The 21,133-nt window shown below is 38.8% G+C and overlaps 1 protein-coding gene across 1 annotated transcript; it reads right to left on the bottom strand.

Moving 5' to 3' along the window:
- Window positions 1-1,418: 1,418 nt before the first annotated feature.
- On the bottom strand, window positions 1,419-21,062 carry LOC141641428 (uncharacterized). The gene is made up of 9 exons (XM_074450088.1): window positions 20,798-21,062; window positions 20,514-20,714; window positions 20,103-20,402; window positions 19,385-19,912; window positions 17,948-18,802; window positions 16,711-17,471; window positions 15,868-16,521; window positions 1,659-2,046; window positions 1,419-1,567 (listed from the first exon to the last, which is right to left on the bottom strand). The coding sequence occupies exons 1-9, from the start codon at window positions 21,060-21,062 to the stop codon at window positions 1,419-1,421; spliced, it is 4,101 nt and encodes a 1,366-aa protein (XP_074306189.1).
- Between the last annotated feature and the right edge of the window lie 71 nt (window positions 21,063-21,133).

Genomic DNA, 21,133 nt, shown 5'->3' on the forward strand with positions numbered 1-21,133 from the left:
ATATTCATCATCCTCATCATCAACCTGTGTGTTTGACACAAAAGACTAGATTCGTTAAATATTACATGAACACTTTCTTTCATTTTCATAGTCCTTTTGTTATAAACTTTATAAGCTTTACTATGATCGGAATAACCAACAAAAACTCCTTCATCACTACGAGCATCAAATTTGCAAAGGTTGTCTTTTCCATTATTGTGCACAAAACATTTACTACCAAATCATTTTAAATGTGAGAGATTAAGTTTTCTTTCTCGTAGTAGTTCATAGGGAGTTTTGTCAATGATTTTTCTAATTATGACACGGTTGTAGATATAACAAGATGTGTTTACGGCTTCGGCCCAAAAATTCTTAGGAACTTTAGAGCTAATGAGCATGGTCCTAGCCATATTTTCAAGAGTTCGATTCATTCGTTCCACAACCTCATTTTGTTGTGGGGTTATTGCGGCCGAAAAGTTATGGCTAACACTATTCTCATTACAAAAGGACTCAAATGTCAAGTTCTCAAATTCAGTTTCATGGTCGGATCTCAATGAGACGAGTTTATAACCAAATTTGTTTTGAACCTTTTTGACCCAAATTAAAAATTCTTCAAATGTTTGGTCCTTAGAACTTAAAAAGAGAAGCCAAATAAATCTTGTGAAGTCATCTATAATGACACAAATATAACGACTTCCACCTCTACTCACAATACGAATTGGACCACATAGATCAATATGAATGAGTTCAAGAGGTAAGGAAGTGCTAACAACCTTTTTGGATTTAAAAGAGCATTTAACTTGTTTTCCTTTAACAAAATTATCACAAAGTGATTTAAATTCAAACTTAATGTTAGGAATGCCGTCAACTAGATCAAGTCTCTTAAGGGTGTTAAGTGTCTTAGCATTTACATGACCAAGTCGTTTGTGACAAAGCCAATGGTCGTTCTTTTGAACACTCATGCATGATAGTGATTGACCCGACAATGAGTATAAATCAGTCATGTAGACATCTTTGACACGTTTACCTTCAAGTATGAGTTCTCTAGTTTTTCCATTGATTATTCTACATTCACTAGCAAGAAATTCAACAAGATTACCTCGATCACATAGTTGTGAAATGAACAAGAGATTGTGTTTCAAACCTTTGACAAGCAACACTTTGTCCACGCACAATGACTTTGACTTACCAACTTTTCCAATACCAATGATTTCACCTTTTTTGTTGTCGCCAAAAGTCACCATGCCACCATCGTAGGCTTCTAGCGAAAGGAATTGGCTTTCATCTCCCGTCATGTGACGGAAGCATTCACTGTCAAAGTACCAATTGTTGCTGCCCCTCACTAATGCCTATAAGAAATCAAACATATAGTTTGACAACAACTTTCTTGACTTCCTCTTTCTTGATCTAAACTTGTTTAGCAATTTTAGTGCTCCTTTCTAATTCACGGAATCGTTTTTCACAACCATTAAACTCATGACCTGTTTTGCCACAGTAGTTACAAATGATGTATTCTGGAAGACCGATATACTTTCTTCTTTGGAAGTCAGTTTTGGTTGGGTCCTGGTTTCGAGTGCAACAGTGCGTGCTACAGTTGCATTTGAAACCAAGTCCAGCGTTATTTACAAATTTTTCATATTCTTGTGATTGTTTTAAGAGAAACTCCAAAACATTCTGACTTCCATCCCACTTTAAGTAAAACATCTTAGCCTCATCTAACTCTTTGGTCAATGTTTCGATTTTAGCGAGATGATTAAGATTTACTTTACCCAAATTGTCGAAGGCTTGATTTGCATATCTTGCTTCATCACTAAGTAACAACCCAATTTGTTCTAGTTGTTTGTTATCCCTTTGACACAATGTGAGGTCACCTAAAAGAGAGTCGCGTTCTTTAGTCAAGGAAAACACTATTTTAGTGAGAGCATCTATTTCTTTTCTTAACTCGGATGCTACAGTAGAAGCCTCTGTAGCATGAGTCTGTTCAGCCTTTTTCAAGTTCTCAATTTGAGCATGAAGGTCATCATTTGATTTTTGCACTCGATCTAAGGCACTTTTGACATGACTAGACTTATCATTCAACATTTAGCAATCTTAACAAGATCATCTTTTTCATTATTACGAGTTCTAAGTCAATCAAAAGTTGGTCACGTTCTTGAGTTAGTGATGACACATTTCCTTTGTTAGAACCGGATGCAACAATGCAGGGATCTGTTGCATTCGTTTCATCAACCTTGTTGGCTAGAAATAAATTTTGTTTTCAAAGCTTTTTGATTTCTTTTTCAAGACTCAACATGGAACTAGGTTGATCATTCTCATTTAGACTTTCTTTTAAGATAACATTTTATTCAGCTATGTCCTCAATTTCAATTTGCATAGCTTCCAACTTATTAGTTTGGACACAACATTTATCGATAAATTGATCTAGGAGGAGACAAATTTTGTCTTTAGAGAAGGATCGAACCTTTTTCTTGAGCTTAATTACCTCATGGTCTGAATCTGAGTCGGAATCTGCGGAGTGAGCCATAAGACATTTGATGTCTTCTTTCTTTGAGGATTTGGAACCACCTTTTGAAGAGCTAGAAGAGATGCACAATTTGGCGTCTAATTCATCCTCAAGGACATCGTCCTCTTCAGAATCAGACATGCCCCAAATAGCAGTCATTACCTTGCTTTTGTAATCACGTTTAGCAGAGTCACGTTTTTCCTTAGATTTGATATCGTTCCACTTTGGGCATTCTTTGATTTGGTGACCTTTGTCACCACATTTAAAGCAACCAACAATGGAGTTAAATCTTCTCTTAGGAAAACGGCGTTTACTAGAATTTTTGCTATACCTTTGAGAGTTTCGACCATTTATCATGCCAACAATGTTTTTAGTGAACATTGTAAACTCATCGTCTTCATCCTCCTCATCACTTGAGAGAGCATTAAGAGCGAGTCCTTTCCCTTTAGAGCTTTCACTAGAGCGCTTCATGAGAGTTAACTCATGACCCATAAGTGAGCTCATAAGTTCATCAAGGGTGAGCACGGAAAGGTCTTTAGCTTCCTCAATAGCCGTAACCTTCGGTTGCCACTTTTCAGTTAGGCTACGAAGAATTTTACGGACTAAATCCTCGGATTGAAAACTTCTACCTAAACTCTTAAGGTCATTGACAATACTAGAAAATCGTGATGACAAACTAGTAATTGACTCATCTCCTTCCATATTGAACATCTCATACTGTTGCATAAGAAGATCAATACGGTATTTTTTGACTTGTGACGTTCCCTCATAAGCAAGGTTTAGGGTGTCCCAAATCTCTTTGGCCGAAGCACATCCAGATATACGATTAATCTCTTGGTCACCGATCCCATATTGAAGAATGGACATGGCCTTAGAGTTTTTCTCGATTTTCTTATAATCGGCCTCAATATACTTACCCTCACTTTTCAAGGTACTAGTGCCATCAGCATTAGTCACTTTGATTTTGAGGGGACCATTTTGAATGATCAACCAACATTCATAGTCCGCACTTTTAACATAGTGCTCCAGACGATGTTTCCACCAAGCATAGTTTTCTCCCTTGAAAATGGGATACTTAGTGTGTTTTGAATCGTCCATAACAATAGGATCAACTCTTTGGATTTAACCAATATTAAGAACACGAGGCTCTGATACCAATTGAAGAGTTAGGAACGATAAACACCTAAGAGGGGGAGGGGGTGAATTAGGTGTACCTTTTAAAAAGTTTTATCCTTAACTTAGTTAATTGATTAACTTAAGTAAAGAATATTGAAGTACTAGACTTGAGAAACTTAATTGAATGTAAGTTCACAAGAAGGTATAACAGTTTTATGTCACGGTCTAGGTGAGTTAAGGTGACTGTGACACAGTGTAACACCCCCATATTCAGAGGAGCCTTAACTAGGTCTTCCTTAGCATATAAGGGCATTACCATCTCGGTTGCCCGAGGACAGTAATAATCAAATGTCGATAAAAGAACTATTATGTATTATTACAAGTGATTTAAAACCAACAGACGATATAAAAGATACAACTCAAAGGCTACTCGCTATTACTATCAAATCTCGTGACGACTCATCCCTGCCCGGACTCCAGCTATCAATGACATCAACACCTGCTAAGCCAGACTGCTCACCATAAGGGATCACGGCAGACACATAAGACAACAAAACAAGCACATAAGGTCAATACTGAGATAAGACACAACAATCCCAACGACATTTAGCAATACAAGACAACACAATCGGTCACACACACAATCACACCCACTCCAATCAATCTCCGTCACCGACTGTCCACTGAACCAGCCCTGCCAGTGGGGGACCGCAGCCGTTCCCACCTAAGCCCCACTCATCATACCGAGCGATAACCCTGTCCCATTAATGTTCACATCCCCTCTCGTGGCGGGTTCCACGGAGGGCGAAACTAGGGCGTGAAGCCACTCCCGCAAGTGACTCCACTCAGCCGAGAACGCATCTCGAGAACCAGAGACAAACAAACACAACCATCAACCGTCACAATACGAATACGATAATATACAACAACCACAATACACCCATACAACACAACAACCGACACACTAGACCATCTACAGAAACTGAGTAGGCGAACCTACCTTTAAGCAACTGCAACCAATCCATGCCAACATAAGACATATCCAGCAATCAAGCAATGCCTATAACCACAACACAATCATCTATTACTATCAAGCAAACCCTAAATGCAAAGACAAGGATACGGATGATGATGACGACATACCTACAAGGAGAAACCCGGCAAAAGACCGCTACCCGACTCAAGCTACGCTCTCCTAAGGCATAAGAACCTTCAAAGGCTTCCATGAAGGTTATATGGTGAAGGGAAGGGAAAGAGGCAACTAAAGGATTGAAGAAATGAGGAAGAAATGATTTGCGGATTTAACAAAACACGATTAAAAACCCTCGCTGAAAACCCGATACTCGATCGAGTGTCACACATACTCGATCGAGTGACACCCTACTCGATCGAGTATCCAAGCTACTCGATCGAGTAGCCTCTACTCTATCGAGTACCTTGATACCCGTCGTGAGGTGTCAAAAATAAGATTTATAATTTCCAACTACAACTATAGCTAGCGGCAGTCGGGTCGAACCACAGAGAGGCAGATGTAAATTCTAGTTGTCTAATTCTAGTCTAAGGTAACGATAAAGTGGGGGGTTTGATTTGAATTGGTCTACAGCTAAGAGTAAATAATAAACTAGAAAGACGGATTAAACAGATAAAGAAGGGGTACTAGGATGGTCGGTTCATTAAAGCTTCGGCGGCAGCATACTAAACAGGTCTAAATCGAACACAAGTGAGGCGGGAAACAAGAGGTCCTCTCGGTCCACTCTTAACAAATAACAACTTTCGATCTCGCTATAGGTCCCTAATATCACTAATACTGACCCTCGTCCCGAAAAGTGACTTATAATCTAAACTTTACCTATCTTTCGATCTCAGCATAGTTTAGTCATTTTAATTGGTGATCTAACAACTGTCCCTATCTCTCGATCTTATGGGTCAGTCATATCCTAAACATTCAACTAGTCGTGTGCACTCGATTCGTCGAATTGAGAATTAAAACAATTAAAACGAAAATAAAAACCTCACGTGGTCAGTCGATCGACCAAGAATGTCAGTCGATCGACTGACACGCGAATCAGGCCGTGTTCAATACTTTGCCGCCTACGCTATAATTCGCCTACATCCTAGCACAAATAATCTAGCTACTCATGCTAAGGGTAAAAACAATAATAATAACGATGAAATTAACTACTGAATTCATGCTTGAAACGATAAAGTAAACAATTAACATAAACAAATGAATTGGCTTTGGGAACTTAACTAGCAATTCTATACTAATGATAAAATAAAGAATAACTGAAAATAGGGCAGAAGAATACCGAGATTATAGAGGAAAAATTAGGAATAAGAACTAAAAGTCCAATGCTCAACAATATTCCAAACCCTAATTATCAAACTAAATGTTACTGTATAAAAACTTGATTAAAAACTGAATGAAAACTGAACTCCCAAACTTGGTATTCTAGGTTACGTTATATAGCAAATAACGTAACATTATTTCCAAAACCTAACATAACTTTGGGCTTCAAGATTCACGGTCTTTTAATTCTCGTCTGTTTAGCGGTTTGGTCGATCGACTGCTAAGACCGGTCGATCGACTGAGTAGCAATGAACAGTAGCTTCTGGAACCCGATGGTTGGTCGATCGACTGAAGGTAGCGGTCGATCGACTGGACGAGCTGCTACTTGCCTTTTATAAACTCGTGGATTTGTCTTTTGGGCCTTGAATTGCGCACCAAGCTCGTTCCTTAAGCGAATACTTCACGTCATATGCAATGCAGGATACTCGGGGATGGATTTAGCTCGATTTCCGCTGGATTCTTCACATTTCTGCAATAATGTACAAAAATACGGAAGTAGACGGAAATAGGGAGAAATGTAGCATAAACTACATGAATGAGCTCTGAAATGCGTGTAAAATGGGATGTAAAACATCATATAAAAGACACGCATCATACCTCGAATAACTCACAACCCAAGATGATCTGGCACGCACTTCTAAGGACTATACCGCTCCCAAGGTCAGTCAACGCTGGTCAAAGGTCTCTAAAAGGGCAGGTATTACAGTCTTCCCCCCTTAAAAAGAACTTCATCCCCGAAGTTCAACTCACTTAACTCAACGCACAAGACACGGGAACATAACGACATCACTACTCTTTCGACACAGGCCACTACTTCCCGGAAATACCATTCCCCTATGTCATCATCATCAAATGTCACTCTATATAGGTCAACTTCTTACAAGATATTACTTGAAATACTCAACACACTACGAGTTTACACTCTTCTCACTTAGCAACAACCAACAACGCGTAGCAACTACCATCAACGCGCAACATGTCACTTTAGCACCATTAAAGTACTCAACAACATAAATCTATACCCAACACACGGCCTCGTGACTATTCGACTTCACTTCAACACATGAATTACTCAACGACTAAGGTAACCAGTTACAACTTCATACACGCAAAGTGACCAAAGTAAAAGAAAATTTTGTAAATAAACAACAAAACATTATAAACGAACAACAACATAATTTTAAAATCAGCCTTTTTATTTGCGACATTACTGTTCCCCTCTAAAAGGAAATTCGTCCCCGAAGTTCACCACCAAATCACTATATATGTTACCTATTACTTGCATCGTGACATAGATCCAAACCATATTATTCATTGTTGACATTACTCATATTACTCGTACAACCAGCCAATCATAAAGATATATACAACCATATAAGCATATCATTTGAATTTGTATATATAGAATTCGGTGAGATATAAGTTGTGGACAAAACGGATGTAAAACGAATGCAATTAGAATAATTACAACTCCACTATTCACTGCACATACGCCTTTAAAACCAGGCACGACTTCTAACATATGAAATGAACGGTCCGAACATGTTACTACTCATTAATAACCATGTTAAACACCAAACATGCAATTATATAACAATTAAACAATTTTAATTTTTCAAAATTTCCTGTAACAGTGCTACTCGATCGAGTATGTAGTGGTACTCGATCGAGTGCCCACTACTCGATCGAGTGTCTTGGCTACTCGATCGAGTAGCCCTGGGATCAGAATGCCTCATATCAGCAACACCTGCAGCTACTCGACTGAGTATGGGGTACTCTCTCGAGTACCTACAGGTCAAACACTTGGGAAAACTTGTCATAACCCACACACACACACACATATATATATATATATATATATATATATATATATATATATATATATATATATATATATATATATATATATATATATATATATAATCGTCACATAACATGAGTCGGGGTGATTGCCCGACTTCCAAAATCCTGCTACAAAGTCAAACTAGCAAATCCGGCCTTATGGCCAAACATACAAATCAAAAATAAAAGTTCTAAAAACCAACAACTACCATAATCTAACGACGACTACCATCAACCAAACACCAAGGTAAAGAATAGGAGTATCACTCCTGCTGCTGCTGCTGCTCCTCCTCCATCACCTCATCTCCGCCACCATCGCCTCCCGATGTGCCAGCTCCCGATGACCCAATACCTGCATCAACTCCCGCTCCAGCTCCAGGACTCACGTACCATGGGGTCAAGCCGCCAAAGGCAAAGGACTGCGGTGTCCCCCAAGCTGACTGATCCACCCCGTAAGAGTGGAAAACCCCACTATAGTCCCCAACTCCACTCCACCATACCGGATGCGGTCCCTCTATCCCAATCCCCTGAGTGTACGCCATATCGTGCATATTCCTGAGTGTCAAAGTGGATGACACTCTCTCTGTCAAGTAACTCGATCGCGTCTCCGAGGTGTCGAGGTAGGGGTAGCACGGAAAAGGGTGCTGCTGCGGTGGTGCTGCCGGCCGTGGTCTAGTCTCAGCGGTCCTCTCTCTCACTCGACGAGGTTCTCTCCCCAACCTGGGCCTCTCCTCCACTACCGCCGCGTTCTCCCCCTTCTTCGGCTCGGGCATCACCTGGAGAATCGTGTCATCAATGAGGTACGTCCTCAACTGTCGAGGTCCATCATCACCCTCCTCCTCCTCGTCGGAGTCCACAGCTATAACCACCGGGTCTAACGGCTCTGTCGGTGGAAGGTGCTCAGGAGCCGAAATCTTCATCCAGCTCATGCCCCACACCCTCCAAGCAAGGCTGCCATCAGCTAAAGTTCTCAACCATTTCAGGTCGAGGTAGTAGTCACGGTCCATAATAGGCACCGGTGTAGCCAGAGGAACATACTCGGAAGAAGCCTCAAAGGTGGTTAACTTTTCAGCTAGCCGAGTGGCGATAGCGCCACAACTCAAGTACCGAGAAGTGGCAGTAGCCATCAAAGCAAGGCTAGCCCAGACGATGGCAGGGGCATTAAAGACCACCCTCTCGGTCCTCTCCGTGTTGAGGTAAAACATCAGAAGCAACACCTCATGGTTGTTCAGTTTATTGATATTCGGTTTATCATAAAGGAGGTTCGAAAGAGAACGAAGAAAGATCCTCAAGGTAACATGCTGAACATCATTAATCAACATGTTGCTTGAGGTGGGAGTTGGCTTTCCGATAAGACAAGGTATTGGGCGGCAGACACTGCACTCAGCAGGAATATCAGTGATGGAATCCTTGGGAGGCTTGGCCAACCCAAGGTGAGAAGCGAAAAGGTCCATGGTCAGCAAGAAACTTGTGTTCATCAACCGAAACTCAACGGTTTGGGCAGCTGGGTCATAACTAAAGGAGCTCATAAACTCCAAAGTAAGGAAAGGGTATGAATATTTCCTCAGCCGATACAACCCCGTAAAGCCCAAGGTCTCAAATATGTGACGGACATCCGTCTCTATTTCCAAATCCTCCAAAAGTGTGGTATCCACACATCGAGTTGGCCTCATTTTGCGTTTTTGCAAAACCACAAAACGCTCTCTCTGTTTAAAATCTACAAACACTACCGAAGGGTACTCCGGTACCGCGGGTACCACGGGTCCACTCCCTTCCCGGTCTCAGTCGTGAAGCCCTCCCCCTTTTGCTTTGTCGGGTCCCTATGTTCAGTTTCGGCATCTGTTTCAGCATATAACTTAAACCAAACTTGTATAGACATGTAAAGCACATAATTCATACAATTGAACTTGGATATGAAACTAGGTACACACTTTCACCAGCAATTTCCCAATTTTGATATGCAAACTCAGTTTGTAGCAACTCATATTCATTAGTTGTGAAAAGTTGAGCATGGTAAACACAACATACCCAACCAATTCTAACATCCTAGCATGATTCAAATGCTACTCTATACACACACCTAATAACATGTGAGGTATTTGTACATGTTCATAGAAAAGTAATTTAAAACATATCATCATCAACCTTCAATATTAGAAACAAACAACTCAATTAGACTTGTCAAACGGTCTCTACAGCTGTAACGATTTTGACATATTCACCATCAACTAACATCACCATTACCATATTGAAGTTTAAACCTTACTTAAACAATCATATTCAACACCAAATTTCAGATATATAAAACGAATTTCAATTTGGGGCACTTTTAAGATGGAGTTTTAAGGCAACTTTTAGGGTGAAAATCATTAAAATCCAACTTTCAACATAGTATATACAACATATAGTACTCAATTACACCATCCAACATGTAGGAAACAACCAAAAATCGATTTTGATTTTGTAAACCCTAGAAATTTCGTCCCTAATTTTGCAATTTCTAGTCTATTTTACAGCAATTAATCACCAACATTCAAGAAAAGGGAAACATGTGAATCATATTACAACAATTAAAAGCAATAATTTGCCCATATGAATCGAAATTTCAGTCAATCCTACCATTCTAACAAGTTCAAGGTGATAAAAACATGTAAATAGGGAAGAAATTCATACCTTGATTGAGTAGGAAAGTAAAAGAATGCAAACAAATAAGAAGAAACAACCCAAATCCGTCACCACACTACAAAGTTATGAGAGCTTTTGAGGGTTATAAGAGATTAGGTTTCGAAATCAAGAAGAAAGAATGAGAAGAATAAGAGGAAATAAGGGTTTTAAGAAATCCGCAGAATCACTGTACAGTAACCTACTCGATCGAGTGCCCTCTACTCGATCGAGTAGGCGCTATTTCGTCGAGTATCTGCAGAAAATTTCCACATCCCGATGTCATAGCTTCCTAACGAGATCGAGTGAGGTCTACTCGGTCTAGTAAGCACTCACACTCGGTCAAGTAAAGTTAGGTACACGGTCAGAAATACGAAGTAAATTGAATATTCCTGCAAAAACAATATCGCGTGTCGATTCCAAACTAAGTTCGGATTCGTCACTAGTTATCATGCTCGTTCACGCATTACCATTATTACTCAAGCATACCATATCGTCTCAACAAATAAGTTTTATATCATATTACGCTACAACAAATTTATATAACTCGGTTTACCTGCTACCGAGTCATGGATATACACTATTACATTACCATATCACATTCAAGCTCATCTTACTGCGTTACTAGCAATTTCGTGCTCACGTCAACATGAAACATATAATTAGCGATAAATCATTCTTTCATATGTCATATAAATGCATACTCTACATAGCAAATTAAGGCCTATCATGTTCCAAATTCAATCATAAGCAAATTATTCCATATAAATCGATCGTCACACAACGGAAAGTTTCGACCAATAAACAAGGCATATACGCATTACTATATGCTATTTCTCATATTATAATTCAACAGTACACTTCTTTAACTATCATCATTGTAATTACGGTAGGGCTTATAAACTTGTATATAATTACCGTTATTAACAACCTCAAGCAAACACTAACATGATCACCTTCATATTACGGCATACACTTTCACATTTTCACGCATTCTATCAAATAAACTCTTGTCACGTTTCTCATAATCATCGTACAAGCTAACTAATCATGTCAATTCTTCGCTATACACCATCCAATCGCAACTACTATACCCATCTCTACGTTAACAAAGACTCGACCACAAATAACTCCGACACAACTAACATCCACATTACATACATACACACGGACTCCACATTCCCATACCCTGTGACTGGCTAAGTACAATAGGGCCAAGATTTTGAAATGAGGGTGCCTACTCACCCAAAATCTAGCATTAGCTGGGACTCCCATCACACATACACCAGGTTCATTTTATTAGACTCGCTACATTCGTTAAGTTCATTTGCTACAGGTTCCAAAATCGTCGCTCTGATACCACTTTGTAACACCCCCATATTCAGAGGAGCCTTAACTAGGTCTTCCTTAGCATATAAGGGCATTACCATCTCGGTTGCCCGAGGACAGTAATAATCAAATGTCGATAAAAGAACTATTATGTATTATTACAAGTGATTGAAAACTAACAGACGATATAAAAGATACAACTCAAAGGCTACTCGCTATTACTATCAAATCTCGTGACGACTCATCCCTGCCCGGACTCCAGCTATCAACGACATCAACACCTGCTAAGCCAGACTGCTCACCATAAGGGATCACGGCAGACACATAAGACAACAAAACAAGCACATAAGGTTAGTACTGAGATAAGACACAACAATCCCAACGACATTTAGCAATACAAGACAACACAATCGGTCACACACACAATCACACCCACTCCAATCAATCTCCGTCACCGACTGTCCACTGAACCAGCCCTGCCAGTGGGGGACCGCAGCCGTTCCCACCTAAGCCCCACTCATCATACCGAGCGATAACCCTGTCCCATTAATGTTCACATCCCCTCTCGTGGCGGGTTCCACGGAGGGCGAAACTAGGGCGTGAAGCCACTCCCGCAAGTGACTCCACTCAGCCGAGAACGCATCTCGAGAACCAGAGACAAACAAACACAACCATCAACCGTCACAATACGAATACGATAATATACAACAACCACAATACACCCATACAACACAACAACCGACACACTAGACCATCTACAGAAACTGAGTAGGCGAACCTACCTTTAAGCAACTGCAACCAATCCATGCCAACATAAGACATATCCAGCAATCAAGCAATGCCTATAACCACAACACAATCATCTATTACTATCAAGCAAACCCTAACTGCAAAGACAAGGATACGGATGATGATGATGACATACCTACAAGGAGAAACCCGGCAAAAGACCGCTACCCGACTCAAGCTACGCTCTCCTAAGGCATAAGAACCTTCAAAGGCTTCCATGAAGGTTATATGGTGAAGGGAAGGGAAAGAGGCAACTAAAGGATTGAAGAAATGAGGCAGAAATGATTTGCGGATTTAACAAAACGCGATTAAAAACCCTCGCTGAAAACCCGATACTCGATCGAGTGTCCCACATACTCGATCGAGTGACACCCTACTCGATCGAGTATCCAAGCTACTCGATCGAGTAGCCTATACTATATCGAGTTTCTCGAATAACTCACAACCCAAGGTGATCTAGCACGCACTTCTAAGGACTATACCGCTCCCAAGGTCAGTCAACGCTGGTCAAAGGTCTCTAAAAGGGCGGGTATTATATACAGAACTTGGCTAGGTACAAGCGAGAAATAGCAAAGTGAAAGAACGTAAAAGTAAATGAACAAACAAACGACATTTTTAAAAATTGGTTCAGCCTCTACTCCGAGGCCTACGTCCAACCGTTATTTTATTGCTTATTTAGAAATTTACTTAAAGTTACTAAACCCCTTACAATGAAAATAACTCGCCAACCTACTCCGGTTGCACTCAAACTTAAAGCTACTCCGCTTCAAAAGTTTATGATTTTTATCTCAAGGTGTTACAGAATCTTGAATCTCAAGAGTTCACTAAATGAACACGGAGATCACAATTAAGATCTAACAAGAGAATCATGGAACAAACACATTATGTCATAGTACAGAAAACTTATACTTGGAGGTTTACAGCTTTTTCAAAAACAAATGAAGACTTTAAAATTTTGAAAAACGTTTTGCAAACACTTGAAGAACAAAGCTTTAAATGCACAAATGATTTGCAATGTTTTACAATAAATGCTTTGGAAAGTCTTGAGAGATAAATGAGACTAAGACACTCTCTTTATAATGGATTTGATCTCAAGTAAGTACAACTTAGGGAAATTAAATCCAATATAAAATTAGTAGCTTTGAGTGATGGTAGGTGTTAGACTTTAGGCTTGGGGCTTAAATTATTGAAGAAATCAGAAAACTTAAGCTAAAACACTTAACATGTGACCTTTTAAAAAATTGGCAAAAAACATTTCTAGCTTTAAAAGTTTGACAAGTTCAACTTACCATTTATGTAAAAGGTGTTTTCACAAATCTAGATGTTTATTCAAGTGGATTTGTGACTCAAAAATTTCAGATTTGTTTTCAAGCTTTTGAAGATTCAAATGCTAAGGTTTGAAATTTGCAAAGTTTTAACACTTAAAACATTTCGTTGAAAACGTCCTCCATACAGTAGTATCAGAAACCACAGTACAACGTACTGTTGCATGGTTTTGCCATAACTAGACTTGGATGAGAATGTTACACTTACTCTTACATTTTTCGACCAAGGCTAGGATAATATCATTGTCTTGACTTTCTTGATTATCTTGATCATCTTGAGCCATCATTGAAAGTCCATTTGATTGCTTCAATCACTAGGCAGTTTCAACTAAAAGCAAACAATCAAATAACAAGGGGACTTGGCATCATCAACTCAATTTCATATATTATTGTCATGAAGATAGAAAAAAATTAACCAAAGAATATCATAATCTTCATTTATAAGATAGCGGTAAATTTTACATGGGATTACTTCTAAAAGCGTATAATTGTATCCATATAAAAAAATATATGCTTAACAAACAATATTAATATGCAAATGATGTGCTGAACAATCATTGAATATACTAGCCTAACGTCCCAGGTTCAAATACTTGTACCATCATTTTGTTGAAAATTCATTAATTAAATCTAACTTCAACATACCAAAAAAAAGTCAATCCTAACTACAACAAGACTCGAACACGTGACCATCAAGGAAGTTTGTAAGCCTCTAAACATAGATATTTAGTTTTTTTTTTTTTTTTTTCACGTGAGGGCATGTGCCCTCACCTTCCCCCCCCTCCCCCTCTGCAAATCCGCCACCGGATATGGGGGTTCTAAATCCACTCTCCCATGGTATCCCATTCCATTCCGATCTTTTGAATCAAACGCCCCCTAACTTTTGTCTTATCTATCTATGTGGGTGCAAGCAAGACTTGTTTATTAATATTATTTAGGAAAAATTACAAATAATCGCCACGTATTTACGTTTTTTTTTTTTTTTTTTTTTTACAAATTACCATGACGTATTTGGTTTTTTTTATAAATAACCCTTAGCCTTCACTGTATATTCCCCCAACCACCACCGTATTTTCACTCAAAGTATCGTTTTACTTATTTTCCGACTTGTTAAGTGATAATTTAAGCAAAATACCCAAATTACCCTCATTTACTTTACAACAACTCATTCATTACCCAAATACATTTTGTTTTTCCAAATTGAGTAACCCTAAATCCCTAAATTCATATCATAAATTTCCCCAATTCATTGACTTGTCACTCACAATTATTTCCTCCCTTTTGTGTGTTCAACTCTCCCTCACTCCACAAGACCACAATCATCTCTAAAGATTTCGATAACATGTTATGAATTATACAACTTGGCTTATTTGAGAACAAAAAATGGCTTATTTTGAGAAGAGGCAGAGGTTAATAATCGAGAGGATTATGTTTGGATGTTTTTTTAGTAAAGGGTAGTCGGGTAGGCAAATGAAAAGTATGATACAAAGTATCCGATAATTTTTAACATCCTCCTTACTACTAAGAGAGTAAAAATTCTCTTAATTTTTCCTCTAAAAGGCATCTAGCTAAATAAGGTAACAAGTAAAAAAATCATTATATTATTATATTTTTAATTAATATACTAGTTTTAAACCCGTGCAAATTTGCACGGGTATGTATTTGGGCCGGTATTAATGTTTTTGGACTGGTTTATGAGGAAATAACGTAATCTACTCTTGTAAATAAAAATTGCATACATAAAAAACTTTACATCCGGATAAAAGAAATATAATCCAATAATTAACTTTAACATATGCAAGTTATTCTAAAAATTGAAAAATTTCATGATACACTACATTAGTAGTCGTAGTAGAAGTACGCATATCTGAGTCACAAATTAGAATTTTCAAGCCTTCTTTTCGGGTGACCCTGGAAAGTGCGACATAAAGCTGGCCATGACTAAACACTGGTCTTGGAAGATAGATGCTTACCTGAGATAAAGACTGCCCTTGACTCTTGTTTATCGTCATTGCAAAACAAACAACGATGGGGAATTGCCTTCTACTGCAACGTACCGGAAATCTATTGGTGTCCGGTGGAGTAAGTGTTAGTCGAGAAATATGCACTCTATCACCTTTATGACTACCATTTAAGACAGTACATCTTATCACGCGTGCCCCCAGATCAGTCACAATTAGTCTCGTACCGTTACACAACCCACGTGATTGATCAATGTTTCGCAGAAGCATCACCATAGCACCGACCTTCAACTTCAATTGGTGATTCGGGAGTCCGGCACATTTGATACTGTTGAGGAATTCAGTAGAGTGAATGTCATCGTCACCTGTGCCTCTGTCATCACTACACACCTCATCGAAGCTTAAATAAATTCTCTCATCCTTTTTAATAAGCGACAAAACATATTCATTTACTGATTCAACAATCTCGTGAGTAGGGGCAAGGATTGATCTTTGTTGGAGATATTCCGGATTCCACAATTGTGCAAGCAGATCCGGATAAGTGACATCTACTAATGTCTTAATAGGATTCGTCACATCCTGAATGAGTAAGTCGGCTGGTAATTCTAGATCAACTTCTCCATCATTTTCACCGCCTGCTATACCATCTCCAATCTCCAATAGCCACTAGGAGAATTTTCATAACTCCTCAACATTGTCACTTGAACTACCTACTTGCAATCGCATATTTTTTGTCAATCTAAGTACCTATACGTGGTATACGTTTTATATCATCTAAATACAGTACGACAATAATAATTTAAGTAAGACTCACATAAAACGGTAATATTGATATTTAAAGAAAGAAATATATACCTTACAGAAAGACCACAAATACGATGAACACAGGGATGCAGCCACAACATCTGCTCTACTTCCTTTTGAAACAACCGGTAATGTCTGTCTAAAATCACCCCTGAATACCACTACTTCCCCACCAAACGACAGTTCAGCATTTCCCACGTGCAAAAGACGCATTACATCTTTTAAACTTTTATCAAGGGCCTCAAAGCAATGCCTATGAGTCATTGGTGCTTCATCCCATATTATGAGTTTAGCACGTATCAAAAGTTCCGCTAAATCACTGTCGGGCTTAATTCGGGAGCAGATGGAGTCCTCCGTTACATTAATGGAAATTCCAAACCGGGAATGAGCTGTTACACCACTTGGTATCAAAGTTGCTGCAATTCCACTTGACGCAACAGCCACAACAATATTGCCCTTACTTCTTAAACCGGTACACAAAGCTCTCCAAAGGAAAGTTTTCCGAGTTCCACCATATCCATAAACGAAGAACACCCCTCCTTTGTTATTTAAAGCAGCTTCCATAACTTCATTATACACCAACCTCTGCTCATCAGTCATTGAAGATAGCTGAATCTCATGTTCTTCACTCAAGGACTGTCTATCGTATGACAACGCATCCATGACTAAACTATTTCGATGATGTGCCATTGCAGACATGTCTGGGAATGACATTCCCTCAAATCGACGAAGTGAACTACCATTTATTTGAAGAGAATTTTCAATATCAATAAGTGCATAATTTTGAAACTCTTCATCGGTAAGCTGTAAATCTGTGGTTAAAAAAGTTGCAATATTATCTATGTGATTTTTATATCTTTTAAAGACAATAAATTCATGGAATAGATGAAGGTAAGAATGCGAAATATGAAGAATTGTTTTAAAGTTCTTCTAATTAAAATAGCGGTAAATGTTTACTATTAAATAAAGACACACCTTGATTGTTAAAAACAGTGTATGAAGGATGTCATTCGATAGCAGTTGCCAAATTTCGTCCCAGACTCTACTCGGCATAGACAAAGTGCCACAAAATAATAACGTCGCGAACAGATTTCTCAAGTAGAAGCCAGACCCCCAATCAGCTGCTTCGTTGATAGCTGCAATATACTCTCGGTCATCACCAATTAAACCCAATGCATAACATGCTTCTCTAAATGTCGGATGAACAAAATCGTTCATAGTCCTAATATCCTCAAACATTTTGGTCCCTTAACGTGATTCAACAGTACTCTCATGAAATACAACTCACCACATTGCGGCGGAAGGTGAACCAACCTACCAATTGTAAATCCTTTTTTCCTAAGGCTCCATTCACGAACTTTTTTTTTCCAAACAAATTTGGTTGGAAATTCACAGTATAATAATTCTTTAGCAACCTGCATCTCTCGTACTGTCGAATTATTACAGCGCATCCAATTAACAAATTGTGACACCCCGAGCGAAGTATTTTCTACGACCTCATCAACCCAATCATCATCGTGGAGCACAATAGGTTGCTCATCTGGAAGATGGTATTGTTGCATTTCAACAGCAGGAGTTCTGTAGTGGATATCAAACCCAAATATTCTCCAAGAGGCTTCACATGCAGAGAGATATCGACAATCGTAAAACCTCTTAATCTCATCAAATCGACCAGGGCCCTCCTCATTACGTCGTGTGTAAGACGATTGCATGGTAACTCGATCAGAGCCCTTGTTAATGTACTTAAATAGGTACTTTATGGATCTAGATTGATTACACCATTCGATATTGATATGAGCCCGATATTTCAACAACTGAGAGTTATATGGAATGACAAAATCATTTCCCAGGGGCACATCATCTTTAATCACCGTGACTCCTTTCTTGCTTATCTTGTATATAAGGCACCCATCACCGTCAACCGTTGTTCTCTCGGTGCACGGCTTTGAGTAATATTTTGAGCACTTGTCTCCGACCATACACGGTGATGAGGGCTTTGCTTTACCACACGGTCCATGAAGCATATAGTCGCAAACAACACTATGTAAGACGGGATCTGTAGTCGGATCAGGAATCTCCACGGAAATGATTTTGTCGACATCTGCGGCTGTAGGGAATTTGTCCTCCCGATGTAGGAACAATACTATATGGGCATGCGGGAGTCCACTTTTTGGAATTCAATAGTATAGACGACTGCAAACAAACGTAAATAAATGTCATTAGATTTTTGTACAATAATGCTATGTCATAAACGATATATTAAGTTAAAAGATTAGCAATTGGTAGTACCTCCTCGTGCTCTTCCAAAAATATGTCGATCCTTTAAGTCCATAATCAACTCATCGAGCTTCATTTTAAAGACACAACACACAATATCTGGACGGTCCTCGGGTCGCAAGCCTCTTTTAGAAACAAATCGTACTATTTTCGGCCACTTTGGATTACAGGTGAAAGTGATGAATAAATCTGGACAACCAAACCACTTACAAATAGTCATGGTATCAAGGAAATTTGCTTTTTTTCCACTTGTCACCTCCGGGGAAAGAAGCAGGCACGATAAACCGAGTACCCGACGAAGATGGCTCAACATCTCCTCTTCCAACAGCAATTGAGAGGTTCTTATAATTATCAACTCGAAGTCGATCTTGGTTAAAACGAATGAAATTGAGCCTATGCGATTCGACCAGCATATAACAATCAATTAAAAATTGGTGGAATGCCTTACCAGATAATAAGATCGTTCGAAATTCAACATCTGGTGGTCTCTCTAGAAGATGATAAGCAAACCACTCCCTACACGTTGTTTCTTCACATGGTTGATCACTCGTGCTAACACCAATAAAAGACGCACTATGTAGGATACCGGGCCTATACCCATCTTCTCCGGATGTAATTAACAAAGGATATTGTATGGGGGTGTATAAAGGGTGCAACTCAGATATCCGCTGTAAACCACCGCACGACCTCCTAACAATAATATCTCGCTTCTCCATATGTGGATCAATATCACCCTCAATTAAAGCCGCTACCTCTGAAACTGTTGGAAGATTGTAAGTTCTTCCATCACTTGATCTCCTTGAAATAAGTTTGATACTCACTTCACTGTCTGTATTTACAGTCAGTCTATCCCTAACCATCCTAAATGTCTTTGCAGTTGTAATGTGACAGTCAATCATATTTTCCAACAATTGTATTAACTCGTCATTGAACCTTGATGGATCCCCTGGACTACAATTTAAAATAAAATTATTGCCTACGAAAAAAATATTATACAAAAAAAAATTATTACCGAAAGAAAATATATTTACCTAATGGCATTTTTTCGATTGTGAACTTCCTCTTCTGTGTCATATATGTAAAGTTGACAGAACTTTGGCCTTGCATCTCCGATCGGTTCCGAGGACAATTTTGACCTCTCATCCTAAAGGTGTACGGTCCTCTACCTTGATTGATGGAATGATCGATTTTACCGCCCATAGAAGTGAATGGGAACATTGAGTTATAACCTCTAATATTTTCCCTATAATGCTTGCTAAATCGATGCTGACCGATCAACAACGACTTTAGAAGTTTAGGCGACTGCTGTAGAAATGGGAGTTCAACTTTTCCATCAGAACAACAAAGTGAGAACTTAGGACGTCTTGTACCACGTCTTTTATCTTTTCTCTCCACAAACCACATCAACGCGTGACATTTCTCGCACTCATATTCTGCATCTCCACAGTCCCAATATCCTTCCCATGCTAAGCAATTTTGAAAACAAAATTGAGAAATTGAGACATAAAAATTAGACTACAATAACCAAAGCTTTTTGCAATTCTAATTAAAAACTAAAAAGTCATGAATGAACTAACCATCATTCTTGAACGGCACAGAAGTATTTTGCTGAGTTCTCGAAGATTCTCCATGTGAATAGGATGCATTAAAAACACAACTACCAGGTGATTGTTCAATTCGATTTACAGACGGATTCACTTCACTGAAAGTTTCACCATATTCAGCACATAGATCTCTCACTAAGCGCTCAACAACATCGGTCGGACTACATATAAGTTCTACACAACGTTTTTAATAAAAATTAAGACTTTCACGAACGTTGATACATGTTAAATATAAAAAATTAAATATAGATATATACCTGTCACATTGGAGGTTTCTGGTGTAAAATTGACCGTATTTTGAGAAACGTCATTATGAACATTACCAGCACATTTCTTAGAGAATCGCGACTGTCTTTTTTCTCTTGCCGTTCTCGCCCGTAACTGATTAGGCGTTAGAATAAGAGTGGTGGCATATGATAGAGTAGGATCACTAGAAACATTACTTGGCGGGGTTGTTAACACTATCTGTTCACTTGCGTTTGTTGTTCTACTTCGATGACATGGGGTATGAGAAACTGACATTTTCACAATTGGCAATGTCGTATTATAAATTTTTTAAAACAACAAATGCTAAAGTATAAAAATAAAAATTG

This window comes from Silene latifolia, chromosome 2 (genome assembly GCF_048544455.1).
Source record: "Silene latifolia isolate original U9 population chromosome 2, ASM4854445v1, whole genome shotgun sequence".
Taxonomy (NCBI): domain Eukaryota; kingdom Viridiplantae; phylum Streptophyta; class Magnoliopsida; order Caryophyllales; family Caryophyllaceae; genus Silene; species Silene latifolia.